The sequence below is a fragment of the Cynocephalus volans genome, chromosome 12 (assembly GCF_027409185.1).
Source record: "Cynocephalus volans isolate mCynVol1 chromosome 12, mCynVol1.pri, whole genome shotgun sequence".
NCBI lineage: Eukaryota > Metazoa > Chordata > Mammalia > Dermoptera > Cynocephalidae > Cynocephalus > Cynocephalus volans.
In genome coordinates this window covers 16,767,160-16,786,471 of record NC_084471.1, presented here as the reverse complement: position 1 = coordinate 16,786,471, position 19,312 = coordinate 16,767,160, and the positions used below count along the sequence as shown (strand labels likewise).

Sequence of the window (19,312 nt, the reverse complement as noted above, 5' to 3'; positions counted from 1 at the left end):
TGAATAGCAGCTTTGTTTCTTTGGCATTGGAACAGGCAAGAGCAGTTGTATTTTAAAAAATAAAATAAAATAAATTTCCCCTTCTCTCCACAAGAAAAAGACCTATTCTGACTGCATGGCCAACAAGGCAGTTTGTTTCACAGAACAGAACAAATGTGAGCAGACTGAGGTTAACTTTATGAGAAGGAATTTAAAAAATAAAATAATTATGGGTGGGCATGGGATAGGGCTGGTGAAAGGGTAAGATCAAGAGGCATTTGAGATGCCTCATTAGAGAGCCAAAAAAAAAGCAGCAACAGACTGAATATGGGTCCATCGGTAGGCACACCAAGACATCTCTATATACACAGCATTCCTAAGTATGCCTGGGTTGCTCCTCTGCAGACTTGGCTCTGGTCCCTCCCACAGTGGGGAGAAGACAATGGTTGATAGAATTGCCATTGTCTGAGCATTCATCATATGCCACGCTCTGTGCAAAGCAGCAAGTACACACAATAACAGGGGTCATCTCATTCTTTCCATTTATTTAGCTCTTCCGAGCTCCAGTTTTCCCTTCTGTAAAATGGGAATAATCAGATTACCTACCTCACAGAGCTGTTGTGACAAATCAACAAGACAATGCACATAAAACACGAAGCACAGGGCTTGGCGCCTAGTAGGTGCTCAATAAATGATTTATGATTATTATTGTTATTTTTCACTGGTACCTCAAACTCAAAACGTTAAAAACTGAACTCATTATCTCCCCACCTTGAGCTTATTCTCTTAATTTCATAGTTTAGTAATGGAATCGGCATAGTCTTGATTTCCTTCTCCTGCCTGACCTCCAAGCAGTTCTGCATCTTTGTTGCCTAGCACAGTGCTACTCACACTTACAATATATGTTTTCTGGACAAATGAATAAATCAGTGGAGATTCCCCTCCTCCTTGGTTCAGCTTATCTGGGCGCCCTTATCAGCACTCAGCGCAGCTCGGATTTCCACTGCAGGGTTTACTTCATTCTGCATTGATTGTGGGACATTGTCTACACCACCTGCCTTTACTCATGGAGCTTATTTTCTACCACTTGTTACCTCAAGCACCCACCGCGGTGCTACTGGCCTCCTCCCTGTTCCTTGACCACACGGAGCAGGCTCCTGCCTCAGGGCTGTTGTCTGTGCTGTTCCCCCTGCTGTCATGCTGTTCCTCCACCCATCCACGTGGCTCCTCTCTCCTTCTTTCACATGTCACCTCACAGAAAGGCTTCCCCGATCACACCCACATCGTGCTCTGTCTCTTATTCTGCTCTTCCTTCTCCAGAGCCCTTCCTGTCACCTGGCACGTGGCAGATTTATTTGTTTATTCTTTTTATCATCTGCCTCCCTCCATAAAATATAAGCTCCATGGGGACAGAGACTTTGTTGTATTTGTTATTGCATCTCCAGTGCCTGGCATGTAGAAAGCACTTGATAAATAAATATTTCTTGAATAAATTAGTAAATGAACATGATTTGCTTTTCAGTCAGTCTTTTTCAAACTCTGAGTTTTAAATGGGTCATCAAATCAATTTAAAATATCAAACCAACATTTAAAAAAATGAAATACACTAGAACAGCTGTATCAGAATGCCTTGCGCATAGTAGGGACAAGTATTACTCTCTGAAATGTTTCCGGGTAAATATGTAACAACTGGGGATCAGGTGGCAAGGCAAAATGTATTACTTATCGGTTTTGCTGTACAAATTTTTGAAAAAGCAGTGTGTTAGGCTAGGATCAGCAAATTTTTCCTGTAAAAAGTACAGTGATAAATATTTTAGGCTTTGCAGGTCATAAAAATTATTCACCTGTGAAAGCAGCCCCAGATAGTTCATTCACAAATAGCCTGGGCCATTGTATTAGTCTGTTTCTGTTGCTTATAACAAAATACCTGGAACTGGTTGATTTATAAATAAAAATGAAAGTTATTGCTTACAATTGCAAAGGCTCGGAAGTCCAAAGTCCAAGGAATACATCTGGTGAGGGTCTTGTCCTTGTGGTGACTGCTGCAACTCAGGGTACCACATGGCGAATATTGTGGAGTGGAGAGAGCGGGAAGAAGGACAGACGCTCTTCTCTCTCCTTTTAAAGCCCTCAGAACCACGCTGCTGACCACCATTTTAAATCCATTCACTACGTCATGGTCCTACAATCCAATCACCTCTTCAAGGCTCCACCTTTCAATTACCATAATAGAATTTCCCACCCTCTTAAGTCACAGTGGGGGCCAAGTTTCTAATACATAGAACTTGGGGGACACAATTTAAGCTTCAGGGAGTTTTGGGGGGACATAACTCAATCCACTACAGCAATGTTACAATAAAACTTTATTAACAAAACCAGGTGGGGGGCTGGATTTGGCTTGTGGTTGGTAGTTTGCCAAGCCCTGCCCTAGCCTGTAGTCTGCCATGTGTCTTGTGTATGTAAATTCCCTATATGCAGAAGCCATGTTTTTTCCATCTCTGGATCTTAACCAAGTCCTTCATTCCAGCATCTAGCCCACTGCTTGAACATAACAAATATTTATAAGATATTTGCCAAAACATTCAATCAACATTTATTGACTCCCTAACTCAAAACAGCTAGGCACAAAATCCATCAATATTTCTTGAATGAATACGAAAGCTTTGTCTGTTCAGGCTGCTATAACAAAATACCTTAGACTAGGTAATTTATAAAGAACAAAAATTTGTTGCTTGTAGTTCTGGAAGCTGGGAAGTCCAAGATCAAGGTGTCAGCAGATTTGATGTCTGGGGAGGGCTTCACGGATGGCATCTTGGTGGTGGAGGAGGCAAGGGAGCTCCCTGGAGCCACTTTTACAAGGGCAGTAATAATCCCCTCTGTGAGTGTAGAGCCCTCGTGACTTAATCACTTCTCAAAGGATCTACCTCTTAAGAGTATCACACGGGGGATTATGTTCCAGAATATGGATTTTAGGGGGACACGAACATTCTGATCACTGCAAGCCACTGGTCTCAAATTCTCAAGGCCTTTACTCTCCTCCAGTCCTTCTGAAGGCTAGTACCCAGAGCCCAAAGGGTGCTTCCAGCTGCCTGGGTCACGGGTCGCCAGGGGCAGGAAGGGGTGGTGGGAACGTGCTGGGAACAACGGAGGGTCTGATGGACTGTTTGGGGAACTGTTTAATTATCCTGTTTATCAGTTTGCTGGTTCCTTTCCTTTGCTCTTCCCCTTAATAAATCAAAACTCCTTCTGTTGTTATTGAGCTCTGGGTCACTGATTCTTTTGACCACATGTTTATAGAAGTACAGTGTGACCGTGAGATTGAAGGGAGCGGAAGGGAGGCACCAGAGAAGTGTCAGCCCTGGAAGGCAACACCTCCCCTTCCCCGGCTCCTGCCCAGCGTGCAGGGCGGAGGATGGGGCTTTCCACTGTCCAGGGCCCTGGCCTAGGCAGGAAGGGGAGCTCGTGCATGCACTGAGCCTACAGTCTGGTGCGAGAGGGAGGTTTGGAGTTGAAGATGATCTACAGAAGGGTCTGCTTGGCCCGAGGGCCAAAGCCAGCCCACTGCCTGCTTTTGTGTAGCCCATGAATTAAGAATGGTTTTTACATTTTTTTTTGGCAGCTGGTCAGTATGGATCTGAACCTTTGACCTTGGTGTTACAACACCATGTTTTAACCAACTGAGCTAACTGGCCAGCCTGGTTTTTACATTTTTAAATGGTTGGAAAAAAAATCAAAAGAAGAAAAATATTTCATAACCTGTGAAAATGGTATAAAATTCAAATTTCAGTGTCCATAAATAAAATCACATGGGAACACAGCCATGCTCATTCATTTCTGTACTGCCCATGGTTGCTTTTGCACTACACGGGCAGATTGAGTAGCTCCAAGAGAGATCTCATGGCCCACAGAGCCTGAAATATTTACCATCTTGCTCTGCACAGAAAATGTTTGCTGACCCCTGACCTAGATCACGGACTAGCAGCATTGACTTCACCCGGAAGCCTGTTAAAAATGCAGAACCCCAGGCAGGCCCCACCCAGGGCTAGTGAATGAAAATATGCATTTTAACAAGATACCCGGGAGCGGATTTGTACGTACAGGAAAGTTTAGGAAGCAAATCCACATTTCTTAAGTATCTACAGATTTTTAAAAGTGCTTTATCTCAATTATCTGCAGAGTAACACCTCACTCACTAAGGGAATTTATTAGGGCCATTTTATAGATGAGAAAACAAAGACTCCAAGTCAAGTGCTCGCCCAAGATGATATATTTAGGAAGTGGCTTAGCTGGGATTTGAACTCCTGAGTCCATTGTGCATGCAACCCGTGACCTTAGCCATTAGGCTCCACTGCCCCCTGTAAAGGCAGGATAAGGGTTTTACAGGGGGCCATGAATCTTTAGTCTCAGAATCTTTAGTCTGAAGCTGGAGGCACCAAGTTTGTGCCCCAAGATTCAGTGGGTAGCTGTTTTATTTGGTCTATACAGTGTTTCAAAAGATTTTTCAATTAGTTGCGAGTAGTTTACTATTGGGTGAGCTCATATTGGAGACCCAGAGAATTGACTTCTTATAAAAGAAACAGAAGATCAGGCTTCTCTGGGCTGCACACTATTTTATGGCCTTTCATGGCCGGCACTGAGTTGTGGCTTTCCTGTAGGCTGACCATGGTCTTTCTGGGTCATCGAAGTCCCCACCTGGGCTCCTGACTCAAGACAATAATTGCCTTGTCCCTTGGGCATCTGAGTTTGCATCCTCTGGTCAAAGCCAATGGTGAATCAGCTGGACATCTTGCTAGAATGCGGATTCTGATTTGCAGTTCTGGGGACAGGTCACATTCTGCGTTTTTAAGGTGCTCCTAGGTGACGCTAGTGCTGCCGGCCCTTCCACAGAGCACACTTGTCAGGGGCTCAGGCCTGTTTGACTTCAGGAGTAGATGTACCTGGTCCATTGCTTAAAGCATCTCAGTAGGTGTCCCTTCTGCCTATCCCTTGTCCCTGGGGTGGCTGCGAGCCCCCAGGTTCTTCTCTTCATGGCCAGCAGCTTCCGCCATCGACCCGCCGAATTGTCTAAATACCACCATTTTCTACGAATGTCATGACATGAAAAGGGCTGAAGAGCATCCTCTGGCCTCACCCCTGGAGGATGGCATGTTTGGGTGGAGGCCGGGAGTCAAGGCAAGAGAACAGGGTCTGCCAGTAGTGTCTCATTTGTCTGGAGGCTTAAAAGAGGCTGATAATTGTGCCTCAGATGGCTGTGTCCCTACCCCCAAGCACAGGGACACACACACACACACGTGCGGGCACACACACAGAGGCTCCAAAATGTAACAGACCCACTGTTCACATCCTCTCTAGCCTTCCTGGACAAACAAGCCTGCCACTGCTACCTGTCAGCAGGGATGCCAGCTGCCCCCAACTGCAGCTCTTTCCAATAAGCCAGAGCTGTGGCTGGTTTCACCTCCAGCCAGCTTGCTGGGAGGCTGTGCCCATGTCCTCAGTGGGGCAGGCATCCTTCCCCATCTCAGGACATCGCGTCCCCTGCCGGCTGATAGTAAGAATGGGCTGTGCCTGCACATTTTGACCAGGAAAGGCCTCAAGAAGCACACAGGCAGTGTTCCAAATGGGCTGGTGGAACTTTCTGGAGGCTGACCTCCTCTGGCTTGGGCACCAGTACTGGTGGAAAGAACGTGGGCATGTGATGTGCATCCTTGTGCAAATCATTTCTCCTCCTTGATCTCTGCTTATCTCATTTTTAAAATGGGTATCTTGATAGCAATACCCGCCTCAAAGGACTTCTGGGAACCTCAGCAGGCTCCCAGTGTGGACATATTTTGTAAATTCTACATGACTGTCAGATTGTGGTAAGTTACATAATATCTCCGCCTGCCAGATGATGTATGCCCCCTCCTCTTTCTGAGGGGCTCCTAGGGGGAAGACTTTTCTGGCCTTTATTACACACAATGCCAGGAAAACAGAGAAAAGAAAAAAAGGAAATCTTACTGCTTCTCAATGTTTGTCAGTTAAGAAAATATCACAATATTCTGCTTTTTATGGAGGGGCTCTGTGGGTCAGTGCCCATAAGAGCAGATAATTTATTCCTTCCAGATGAGTCTGTTCCTGGCCTCTGTCCATCTTGACAAAACAGGGCTTGCAGGTGGTGGGTGGACAGTGCCAGCGGGTGGTATTCCTCTTCTTATCATTCTCTTGAGAAGAATGATCTTGGTCTTGGCCTCTGGCCTGCTGTGAGGTCAATTGGACAAAAAATGAGCAGCTCATATGCAAAAAGTCAGCGCTCATCTCAAAGGTAATGACATGTTTTTTGGGGTGGGGCCTCGTGAAATTCTAAATCAACTCTCCAATTAAGTTGGCTCCTTGCCTTGTCACAGGAAGAGATGATTCCCTCAGGGTGTTCCCAAGGGTCTCCAGCAGCAATTAAAAAAACGCTGATGGACCTGCCAGCCTTCGTTCAAACCCTGCTTCTGCCACTTACCTGTGACCTTGGGCAGGATGACTCTTGGAACCTCCGCAAAACAGGGATCAGAAAACCTCTCTGGGTTCCTCTGAGGGTTAGAGGACATGCTGAAGGCATGCATCCTGATGCAGAGGCGCCTGGGATTGTTAATGCCCCATCTCAGTACCTTCCTTTGTTCATCCATTAAATATGTTTTGAGTTATTCCAGAGATACTGAGGCCCAGAGAAGGTAAGAAATTTGCTCAAGGTTACAAGGCTGCAAATGGCAGAGCCAAGCTCAGCACCTGGGGAGATCTGAGTCTGAAGCCCACGCCCTCTCCTTTGCTTACACCCCATCTCACATTTCCAGGGTGCTTCCTGCTTTTCAACGCACTTTTACTCACTTCTCTTCCAAGTGATTGGGTGAGGAAAATCATGTATAGATGGCATGCGGGGAACCAGCCTTTACGTGTTTAAATGACCAGCCCAGGTGGATACTGCAGACCCCAGGGAGTATGGGGCTGGCAGGACAACCCAGGTTTCCTGAACCCGGGACAAGGCTCTTTCCAGTGAGTTGTGGGTGGCAGAGGAAGTGGCACAGGTAGAGATCTTAGCCTTAAACCCTGTAAGAAAAATAAGTCGATGTTCCAGATGATTCTGCCTTCAATGTGACAAATGTCAGGGTAGATAGAACCACAGAATGACAGCTTCAGTTTGCTCTGTTTGTGCTTAGAATCATGGCATTTTAGTATGCAAAAGCAAAAAGAAAATTTAAGGCCCTTTCCAGGATGTGTGCATATGATATATACACACACACGTACACAAGTGCACACACACAGCTGATTCTCATTATTCGTGGTAGTTATGTTTGATAAAGTTGCTGCAAACACCAAATAAGCAAATACTGAGACATTGCTCCAAGAGAAATACAGGGTTAGGTTCTTCTGAGTCTCTGGTCACACATTTTTATTCATTGATCAATACATAACCTCATTTTATGTGTGTTTCTATTTAAAGACACCTTATTAAATACATATTGTTGATTCATTAACATTGAGCTCGCGGCCAACAATACTCATGCCTGAGTGAAACTTACCTAGCGTGTGTGCTTTTTCTGTAAGGAGCATGACTTAGGAACACTGGGCAGCACCTCAGTACTACACTTGGGGGGCATTTTAAACAATGAAATCACCAATGAAAGGAACAAAAATGCCTAAATGTGGCACCAGATAGACTGAGGAACGGACACTGTTTACAGAGTCAGAGCTGAAGCAAGAAGGCAGAGCGTCGCCTCGTTTGACTTGAATTTTTCACTGTTCTGTGTATGAATGGCCATGAAAGCACTACGAGTGTTCGTTTTGGGGTTGCAAACAAATTTTAGCATATAGGTGAATTGGCAAACATGGAATCCATGAGAAATGAGGACAGACTGCATATATTGTACTTGCAGAGAGAATGACCTCATGCCAGAGGCTCTAGAAAAGGGAGCCCAGTATCTAAAATCTTCATTAAGGTGTGAAGGACGGATAGATCCCCTCCTAAGGAACCATTTTGCTCCAGAGAAGCAAAGAAGAAGCAAGGCCAGTAGTCACTAAAGGGACTGGCAGGGGAGGTAAGAGAGGACATAGGAAGGGCAGTGGGATTGATAGGGAGGGCTGTGGAGACAGTGTAGGTCCTTCCTCTTTCTCCTCCTTCAAAGTTTGGCAGGGACCTTGGACACTCCTTCCCTGAATGCAGCCCTGCAGGCCGTGGCCTCTCCCCTCCGCTCACTTGGCTTGGCTTCTGCTGAACCTGAAACATAGAATGACTCTCCTCTCTGGCTGTCTCCCAGTTGCCCAGGAACCTTTTGGTTTCTTAACTGTTCCCCTGGGCTCCACTCCTCCATCTGCTCATTTTCTAATACTCCCTCTCCAGTACCACGTTATTGGGCCACCTACTCCCACTTAGAAAGTGACAGTGCCGGGAAAGCTCATTAAGTGAGTCAGACTAAGAGAGCAGAGTCCAGGTTGCCTGGAGCTGATGACAGCAGCAAGCCTGGCCAAGCGGGCGTGTGGGAGATGCCTGGGCTGCTGCCACCTTGTCCCTGCAGAACAGGCAGGACTGTCTGCAAGAGCCCCTCTACCCTGTCATTCATTCCTCCAGGCTTCTCTTAGAAGGACGACAAACCCTATGTGTGTAGGGGGAAGTGTTAGGACACCTGCGTCTGGGCTTACTAACCTGTGACCATGTCAGTGCCCGTCACTTCTCTGAGCTCAGGTACTGAAATCAGACTGCCTGGGGTTGTACCCCAGCTCCACCATTTACCGCCCATGCCTCAGTTTCCTCATCTGTGAAATGGAGGTAGCAAGAGTACCTACCTCATAAGGTTGTAATGAGGATTGTACTAAATGAGTAAAAAGTACTTAGAACAGTGTCTGTATAGAGTAAGCTCTATAGAACATTAACTTCTACTATTATTTTTAGTATTATTATTACTGTTCTTATCTCTAAAGCATGGAATGTGTCTGAACAATCTCAAAGGCCTTTGTTTCCCTTCCTGTTCTGTTATTGGAGATGCTCACTTGCTGTGTGACCTTGGGCAAGGCCCTTCTCCTCTCTGGGCATCAGGTTCCTATCTTCTCTGTGAGGTGCTGGGACTCAAGCCCTGACAGTTTGACTTTATGAAATAAGGATAAGGCGAGTCCTAGGGTGGGGTTAGCTTGTTATCTCAGCCTCTCCTGGGGATGCTGCAAGTTCATTTTCCTTTAAGACTTTACCCAGAATTTAATTCAATTCCCCTCTCCTTTTTGTCTATTGTGAGCAACTGCTTATTTCATCTTAGCTGAGAAAGCAGTTAAGTACTCAGAGTAACAGTTTATATTTGTAGTAGGGTTTTAAAGCTCCCATTCACTGATTGTTTACCAGCCACCTTCCTAAGCCTGGACTGATTTGTTCTATCACCATTACAACCCAGCAGAGAGATTATCATCCCCATATTAGAGATGAGAAAATTGAGACACAAAGAAATTAATCAATTTTCCCAAGTACACACAACCAGTAAATGGTAAATCCAGATTCAAACCAGAAATCCTGACTTCATAGTCTGTAAGCTTCACCCCTGCACTATAATGGCAGTTGGCCTTGAACTAGACTTCTAACCCTATGATGGTAACATGACATTGTGCCATCCTTCCAATGGATTGCTCCTATTATCTATTAAAACCTCAGAATCTCATCACTGGAAGATGATGTAGTGGTCATCTCCGGGGCGTCTTCATTGGGAGGGTCACGGGCCCTTATGAGAAGGTGAAAGAAGCAATGGATCCTTTTCCCATAAAATGTTCATGTCACATTCACACGTAAATATGTATGCAGAATTGGTAAAGAGCCACAAAAAATGATAACATTGTATAATGTTGAATATACTAATTATCCTCATTTGAGCATCACATATTGCATACAGGTATGGATATTCAGTGCTGTACCCCACAGATATATACAATCAATTATGTTTCAATAACAAAAAAATAATGCAGGTTTGTCTCAATTTCAGGGAGTTCGAACATCTCAGGCTAAGAACCTCACACAATGCCTAATCTCTCGAAACTCTCCCGTAAGTGTTCGTCTTCAGGCCAGCTGTCCAGTGACGAGAGCCTCCTACCTACAGGGACTGTCCATTCCATTAATATTTACCTGTGATTGGTAGAAAGTTGATCTTTCAACATTACTGACATCCCCTAACTTTGATCCTAGCACTGCCCACTAGACGGTATATAGAATCAGTCCGATCTATCTTCCCATGACAATTCTCCGTGTTTCTGAAGATGCTGGTCACACTGCCTCTGGTCCTTCCAGGCTAACTAGTCATTCTTCCACAATCTGCTTTGTCACTGTTCCTCCCAAACACCCAGAATTGGTGTAGAATCTGGAATCGAACACAGTCTCCTGGCCATGGACTGACCAGCACAGTGCAGGGCTCATAACTTTGTTCTGGATAGCGTATCTCCAGTGATATATCCTTGGAGTGAATTACATTTTTAAAACCATATCTTATTTTGAAATATAACACAATTGTAGAGAACAGCACAAAACAAAACAACAATCCAATGAACTATCACAAAATTATCTACACAATCATAACTCAAGTCAGAAAGTAGAATGCTGGCCACTCCTGCCTATCTCCCCAAAGATAACTTCTATTCAAATTTAACGATAATAATTTCTTGCTTTTCTTACTCAAATATGTATCCCAGTTAACCCTATAGTTTCCCCACTTTAAAAATCTTATATAAATGGTATTACAGAAATAAGCATTCTTTTGTATCTGACTTATTTCACTCAATGGTGTGTTTGTGAGATCCATTCACATTGTTATCATATGTAGATGTAGTTCATTCATTTCTATTGCTGAAAATATTCCATTTGTGAGAATATGCTGAAATTTATCTATCCATTCTATTGCTAATGGACATATGAGTTTCAGCAATTAAGGACAGAGCTACTATAAACACGTGTTCTGGTGCACGCATACACATATTTAGGTTGGGTATATCTAAAAGAGCTCCTGTGTGACTTCAGTTTAGTAGATAATTTCAAGCTATGCTCCAAAGTGGTCATACCAGTTTATGCTTTGAGTAGCTTTGTATGTTCCAGTTTTTCCAAGTCCTCACCAATACTTAGAATTATTAATCTTTTTAATTTTAGCTATTCTGGTGGTTATCTAGTGGTATCTCACTGTGGTTTTAATTTGCATTTCCCTAATGAGTAATGAAGTTGAGCCCATTTTTATTTATTTATTTGGCAACTGTTGATTAGAGCTTTTGGCAACCCAATACTTGCCTGACTCATACTGAACTTGTAGCCAAGTTAAATAAAGTCTCTGACATATGATGCTATTTAGTCATATCTCCCCTACTGACTTCAGTTGGATTTTGGGTCACCAGACCAGGTCTGAACATTCCTAATAATAATGACAGCTGATATATTTTGAGTGCCCACATATTCCAGACACTGAGCTATGTGCTAGACGTGCCTAATATCTCTTAATTCTCATGAAAAGCTTATGAGGTTGATGCTATTATTATCCCCATTTTACATACGAAGAAACTAAGGTGTGGGATACTAAGTAACTTATCCGAGGTCTTGCAACTAATGAGTCATGTTACCTAGATTCAATCAACAACCTTAGCTGCTATAACATACTGCCTCCAAAAATGGAAACATTTGCCTTTGTTACAAAACAAAACAAAACAAAACAAAACAAAACAAAACAAAACCTTAAAACTTTAAAAAAATTGAATAATAAGATGGACACATAATTGTCAAAAGGAGAAAAACAGTTGAGTAGTACGACAAAGGATTAATGTTCTTAATATGTGAAGAGTTTTCATGAATTAATAAAAGGACAACCATCTCAATAAAAAAAAATGATCAAAGGTGTCTGGGGTCAGATAAATCTGGGAATTTCTGCATACTTTTTCCATGTTCTTGTACCTCCACAATATGTATAACAAACTGATGACTCTGACAAATTCTGCACTAAAAACTTACTTCAACACAGAGTTCTCCAAACCTATTTGACCAAAATAGACTTTATCATCCTGAATAATTATAATTCTTTGGAACATACTTGGAAACATATTGAACTCTATAATCACTATGGCTTCCGCTGATTTCCAGTCTAGTAAAACTTTTGACAAAGGAAATAAAATTAGTTTTGCCCAGCTTTCTCAGCCTTGACACTGTTGACATTTTGGGCTGTAGGATGTTTAGCAGCGTCCTTGGCCTCTAACTGGCAGGTGCCAGTATCAACCCCCTCCACATACACACCAAGTTGAAACAACTAACATTGCCTCCAGACATGGCAGAACAGCCCCTAACCTCCAACCACGGGTCTAACCTGACTGACTTCTAAAGACCTCATGGTGTTTATGAGTCATGATGTCCCACCTGTCTAAGCACTCCCAAAACTGCATAACATTTCACTGTAATTTGATTTCTGTACCTCATACACCCTCTATTCTTTGTTTTAATATAAGGGGGTACTGGTCCATCTCTTGTCTTCTAATCTTTCTTGTTTGCTAGGATTCCTCAAATTTCCAGGCATGCCCAACCATGGGCAGTTTCCCTGATGCCTCATGTCCCCTCCCTAGTTTGATTTTGCTCCCGTGCCTGGCATGATCTTCATCACTACAGCCACTGAAGGCCCTCTATTGCACCTGTCTTTCCAAATCGAGGCTCCACTCTTCCGGGATGCCTTTTTCATCTTTCCTTGTCTTAGATGGAATTATGCTCTTTTCTTTAAGCCCCACACTCTCTGCACAGCCTCCTGCCATGCCCCCAATAACACATTATACTTATTTATGTGACCCTCTCAGGGACTGGGTCCGATTGGTCCTCTGATTCTTAGCATAGAGTAGGCACCAATCAATGCATATGAACAAAACAGTACAGCATAATTAAGATGAGTCAGCGATTGCATCCACAGGGTGCTAGGTCGATTTCCAGCCAAGCTGAGCTCTGTGTCAGCCTCCTTACCAGTTTTCTTCTAGGAATGTTCTCACTGCTTGCCTCAAGGCAGACAATCTTCCTTCTTGAGAAAAGGTAGATGCACCCAGGAGATACTAATTTTGTTTTTCTCCCTCTCAGCTGTGATCATGACATCATTTGCCCTGTCAACTTGTCCAGACCATTCCTGCAAGTTTTCTCATTCCAAACAGAAGTATAAAAGTCCTTTTCCCTTAATCTCAGCACTTTTGCAAACCTCAGTTTCTTCCAGTCTGTGTCATTTTATTTTTATCCTTGGGAATGTGCCCTCCTTTCCAGGTTTTGGGAGTCCCTTTTGGGCCTCAGCTTCTGAGACACCCCCTTCCCCAGTATCGCATCAGCCTCCTTAAGTATTTCCTTCTTTTTATTTCCTATTTGGGATTATTTTAAGTTTTACAGACAGAATTTAATTCTTGGGAACCCTCTAACTTTACCAGAGCTGTCCAAGTTGGTGGTGGTGGCTGGAAAGAAAGGGGCAGGTTAGGGAAACATTAACAAGGGGCATTTGACAAGACTTGGTCACCATCTGGACATGGAGGAAGGGGAGATGACTTCCAGGCAACTGGGTGACTGGTGGATCGTGTGGCAGAGATAGAAGCCATAGAAGGAGGAGGAGGACAGTGAGGAGGAGAGGGAGCAGGCTGTCGGGGAAGGTAACGGCTGTGGTCTGGGATGTTTGTAGTCTGAGGTTTCCATGGGAGGCAGGTGGGGGTGCAGAGGAGGTCACTGGGTATAAGACACTGATGCTCTGGGTAGGAAATGTTACTGGGGAGGCCACTGGAGTGTGGATTGCCGTTGAAGCTGGGGGAGCGGATGAGACCACTCAGTGGGCCTGTGCTAATGCAGTGCCCGTGGTTAGGGATGGTGCTGGAAGAAAAGTCCTTGAAGGAGACTGTAAAGGATTAGCCAGAGAAAGAGGAGAAAAGCCAGGAGAGGAGCAGGAATCAGAGGCCACTGGAGGAAGAGTTCTGAGACAGAAGAGGTGGCCAGCAGCTCTAAGTGATAGACAGAGATCAGTCAGTTCAGAAAAGGACAGGAAAGTGCCCGCTGCATTAGCCACAGAGGATCATTGGGGACCATGGGGAAGGCAGCTTCATGGGAATGGAGGGGGTGGGAGCCTTCTGGAGGGGGGTGGGGGAGGGAGTGGGGGAAGAGGAAATAGGAAAAAGACACAGAGGGGGATCTAAAGAGTCATTCATTCATTCATTCATTCATTCATTCATTCATCCATCCATCCATCCAACCAACAAATGGTGGGGCAGCTGTGCACCCTGCACCACTCTGGGCCCTGGGACACATCAGTGGAAAAACAGGCAAAAATCCTGCCTTCGGGATGTACTTTCCATTGAGATGTAGTCTGGAGGGAGGAGTCACTTTAAAAGGCAGGTGCTAGGATTATCATCATTCAACAGACGAGGAAACCAAAGAGACTAGATGGTAACTTGCCCATGTTCACCCAATGCCAGAGCTGTGGGTCAGGCCCTGACCTGCCTGACACTTTCCTTTCTAGGGTGCCTGAAGGGCGTGGGGTCTAGGTGGGAAGAGATGATACAGAAGACATAACAGGAAGGGGAAGAATATAGGCATGAGATGCAGAATTAGTTATGGCTGGGTGGGTGGTCCTATTCAAGGCAAGGCTTCTACTTGGTCCCACGGTCTTCATTTCCTGCTGTCCTTTATCTCCCCTTATATAGGAGTAGAATCTCCCCTTCCTGTGGGACTTCTGTGCCTATGGCTTAATTGGCACGGAACCATCTCCACATCCCTTTGTTGGGGGTGGGCACATTAACCCAAGCAAGGCTCCCTGAGATGAGATACAGAGATGCTAGAAAGAAAGAGGGTCTTTATTTCTTTGGGATGGTGAGCTTAGGGACCACGGTGGGCACCCACAGCCATTTGACTATTTGAAGAAAACCCCAAGTAGAGAGGAACAGAGCCAAGAGATATGGAGCGAGAGTGGGCTCTGACTATATCATCTGAGTTCCTGGATCCAGCTCTGCCAAAATCTGTCAAGAACTGTCTCAGATGTCCTGACCACTTGAGCCAATGATTTATCTTTTTCTCCCTAACTTGAGTGGGCTTTTGGTGGAGCCATATGGAGCCATAAGTATTTGCCACTTTCTAGGCACTAGCCCTGCAGGTAAGACGTGAGCTTACAACAGAGGCAGCAACCCCTCACAAAAGAATCACGGTCTATAAGGTGCTTCACACCCATTTCTCTTAAGCCACAAGCACAGAGAACAATAGCTAGCAATTCCCAGCAGGGTTTGACAAGCAGGGACTCAGCTGGAGACATTCCATGCAACAGGAGCTCTGAGTAGGGCGGGGTAAGGAGGGGAGGGAGACGTATTGCCTGTTCTTTTTCACACTCTGTTCTGGGTGCCTGTGCTAAGAGAGGGGTGGAGAGGAACAGAGGGAGAGGGGAACAGGTAGTCTGGGGAAGCTGTGGGTGTATCCACTGGGTGAGGGACAGAGGAGAGGGGAACAGGTAGTGTGGGGAAGCTGTGGGTGTATCCACTGGGTGAGGGACAGAGGAGAGGGGAACAGGTAGTCTGGGGAAGCTGTGGGTGTATCCACTGTGAGCACAAGAGCTGTTTCTCATACCTTTCCCATTCCAGCGTGGGCATGTCCCAGCTTGACCACCACAGGGAAGTGTGGGGCTGTGAGCTGCAAGAGAGAGAGGAAATCACCTGTTAGCATCTCAGGGCATTGCCACCAAGGCTCAGGGCACTGCCTGTTCTGTAAAAAGATTTGCTTATCTGATATCACCAGGAATCCCCTCAAGAATGCGTTGAGAGATGGTCATCCTGCCATGGCTCAAACACCCTAAAAGTCCTCTCACAAGACTTCAGAGACATGCATGCTTCTCCCTGTGATGCAAGTGTGCAGAGTTGGCTCCAAAGGTCATGTGCTTGCCCCTGCTGCACCTCACTTAGCTAGGAAGTGAGGAAACCAGGGCTCAGATCTAAGCTATGTTTTCACTCTTTCTTGTTGTTTCTGTGTTGTATGAGATGTGTTTGCTTGGTTTCCAGAAGCATATTCTGAGTTGCTTGAGGGCAAAGTTTATCTCTCTTAGTCATATAGTAATAGTATCACTCCCTCCATTTGGGTCACCCCCAGCCAGGGGTGATCATGCCCCCCCCCCTGGCTGCACTTATTATGTCTGTTCTAGTGCCTGACACTCTGTCCTGGAGTGTCTGCTGACAGTGCTGTCAGCCCTCTTACACTGTGGGCACCCCAAGGAACCCGGCTCTGCCCTCTTGGAATCTAGTGCCTAGTCTGTCAATGTAGTAGCTGCCATTCTATGAACCTCATCTCATTTTACCCCCACAATGGCCCCATGAGGCAATCAGGGAAGGTATTTTTATTACCATTTTACAGACAGGAAAATTGAGACTAAAGTCAGCAGCTGGGTAAGGATGGAGCTGGGTCTTGAACCTGGGTCTGTCAGACTCCAGGCTTGATGTGAATAGTTCCCTTTAAGGTCCAGCACAAAGGCGGCCTGTAGTATACTCTGAATAAAGATTTTTCCCCCTGGTTTCAGGCTAAAATTTAATACACTGTGGTGTCTAGGGTGAACAAATGTATGTTTAAAATAAAGAAGCAATATTTGATTTCAAAAGCAATATCTACTCACTATAAAAAATTTATAAAATATATTAAAGTGTTAAGTATAATGAAGACAATAAAAATCATCCTTAGACTTCTAACAGTTTTGATGTGTTATCTGCTGGTCATTTAAAAAAATATATATTGGGTTTTTAAAAAAAATTTCTTCTCTTTTTACAAAATTTTTTCTCTTTTTACTGCATATCCAATTTTGTTTCCTGCTCTTTCCACTTAATGTTATGTAATGGGAATATTCCTGGTTTTATTTTTTAGTTTAATAGTTAGTATGAAATAGTTCACCTATTAAAAAAATCCTCAAAAGCAAATATTGTGGACATGATTTTGCTTAAGAAATAAGAAATTGCCCAAATAGTTGAAGACCCTGATATGCTTCTTTCTTATCACACTCCCTTCCCTCCCATCCCAGAGGTAGCCATCATATGAGTTCTGTGTTTATTAGTCTCTTGCATAAATTCATAATTTCACTATTACACATAATTCCCAAGCAATAGATGTTCCTTTTTTAAACTTTACATAAGTGATAGCAAAAAAATCTATTCTCATACAACTTTTTTTTGCACATTATGTTTGTGAGATTCACATACATTAATATGTACAGCTCTCATTCATTTTTTACTGCTGCATAGTATTCCATTTCATGAACACATCACCATTTATCCATTTTCTGCCAATGAACATTTAGGAGGTTCCAGTTTTTGCAGTTATAAACAATGCTACTGCAAGCATTCCTGAACATGACCCCCTCTGAACATGTGGGGAGTTTCTCTAGGGCACATACATAGGAGCGGAATTTTTGTGTCTGGGGAACGCTTGTCTCAGCTTTGCTAAATATTGCCAAATGGCTCTTCAAAGTGGTTGTACCAACTTATGCTCTCAGGGACAGGGAAAGAGCTCCCTGTATTTGGGGTTGAAAGACTTAAATGTTACCAAACTGACCAATGTGAGGTGGAATCAACAGGTGTATTTTCACCAAGGGGCTTTTGTTATCTGGCAGAATCTGATGATATGGGAGGGAATGAAACCCAGCCATCCATGCAGATCTTAGGTATTGCCAGCATCCAAGGACTGCCTGGGTCTCTACTGGGGTTTTGCTTCCATCTCATCTTAGGGTGGAGCTTGCGGGGAGGGGACATGGGTGCTCTCTCTCCTCCTGTCTACCCCTCCCAGTCTGATCATATGCTGCCTTAGTGGGAACTGGAAAGAGCGTGGATGTTGGAGTGTCAGTGGCTCTGCAATGTACTCTCTGTTTAATCTTGGGCTAAATATTTAACCTCTTTGAATCTCAGTTTTCTAATCTGCAAAATGGGGATGATGATGCCTAACTCACAGGATTGTTGCAGGAAGAAGAAATAAGGAGTGTAAAATTGCTTACCATCAAGTGGTAAAAACTTAAGGTGTAAACTAGAAGTGAGCAGGGGGAGGAGCTAACTCTGGTGTTATGGGGTAAGGGGAGAGAGAAAGGCAGACTGGACGATTGAGGACAGAGAGCAGGGGCTCTGGCCTGGTGGCATCTGAGGATACAGGAGGGAATAAAATGAAGTCCAGCAAAGGAAAATCAGGACACTGCACCAGAGTGAGTAGTCAGAAGTGATGACAGGTTGGAACTCTTAATCTGAAAGAACCTGATCAATAACCTTATCTGACCCCCATGTTACCATGCTGTGGTAGGTAGAATTTCTGGGAATTGCACTCAAGATTGCACTGTAATTGCTGGAGCCTGTGAATGTAATGAGATTGTCATACTCTGTCATACAATGATTGTTTTATGTTTGATTGCACTGGTGACCTCAAAATCGGGAGGTTATCTGGATGGCCCAATCTGATGACATGAGCCCTTAAAAAGAAAGAACTTTCTCGGACTGGTGGCAGAAGAGGAAGTCAGAGATTCAAAGCATGAGAAAGACGTGACATAATGTTGCTGCTTTGACATGAAGGGGACCACACGAGAAGGACTGTGGGCAGCCTCCAGGAGCTGAAGGCAGCCCCTGGCTGATGGCCAGTAAGGAAAGGGGACCTTAGACCTACAGGCCCAAAGAACTGAATTCTGCCGATAATAATGAGCTTGGAAGAGAATCGTGAATGCCATGGGAGAACACAGCATGCAGGCACCTTGATTTTGGCCTCATAAGACCCTGAGCAGAGAACCCTGCCATGCCCTCTTGGACTTCTGACCTACAGAACTGCAAGGTAATAAGGGGGTGGTGTTCTTTTAAGCTGAAAAGTTTGTGGTGACTTGTTAGGGCAGAAGTAGAAAACTAATGCTGCATGTGTCCTCAGAGAGACTGAAGCCCAAAGGGTGAAGTGATCCTCACAGCATGCAATAGCCAAACCAGAAGTCGAACTTATGTGTTTGACTCTCAATTAAGCACTCTACCAAGACATTCTTTCCTGGGAATCATGTGCCTATTTGGGGTGTAATAAGTACTTTCCCCTAACGATAGTGATCAATAAAATAATACCAAATCCAATAATTCAGTGGGTACTAGCCGAGTGCAGACTATGTGGCCAGCTCTGTGTTTTGTGCTGTGTGGGACACACAGAAGAGAGACAAGATTTCTGCCCTCAGGGGCTTATCATCTGGTTGCAGAGTTGGGTTGTACAATGGAAGGGCAGAGAGAGGGAGCAAGGCAGGCAAGTTGGAGGTGGGTTGGAATTGGGTTGGAGTCATGGGCAAGTCTTCATAGGAAATGAGGCTCTGTCAATGACTCTGAAGGATGAGTAGGTTGAGGG

General features: G+C 44.5%; 1 protein-coding gene across 1 annotated transcript in view; it reads right to left on the bottom strand.

Moving 5' to 3' along the window:
• Positions 1 to 19,312, bottom strand: part of SYN3 (synapsin III) — a 451,793-nt gene that overhangs the window by 62,307 nt on the left and 370,174 nt on the right. The window contains exon 7 of the mRNA XM_063074911.1: positions 15,557 to 15,619. Coding sequence (XP_062930981.1) covers positions 15,557 to 15,619 — 63 coding nt within the window. The remainder of the gene's footprint in view (positions 1 to 15,556; positions 15,620 to 19,312) is intronic.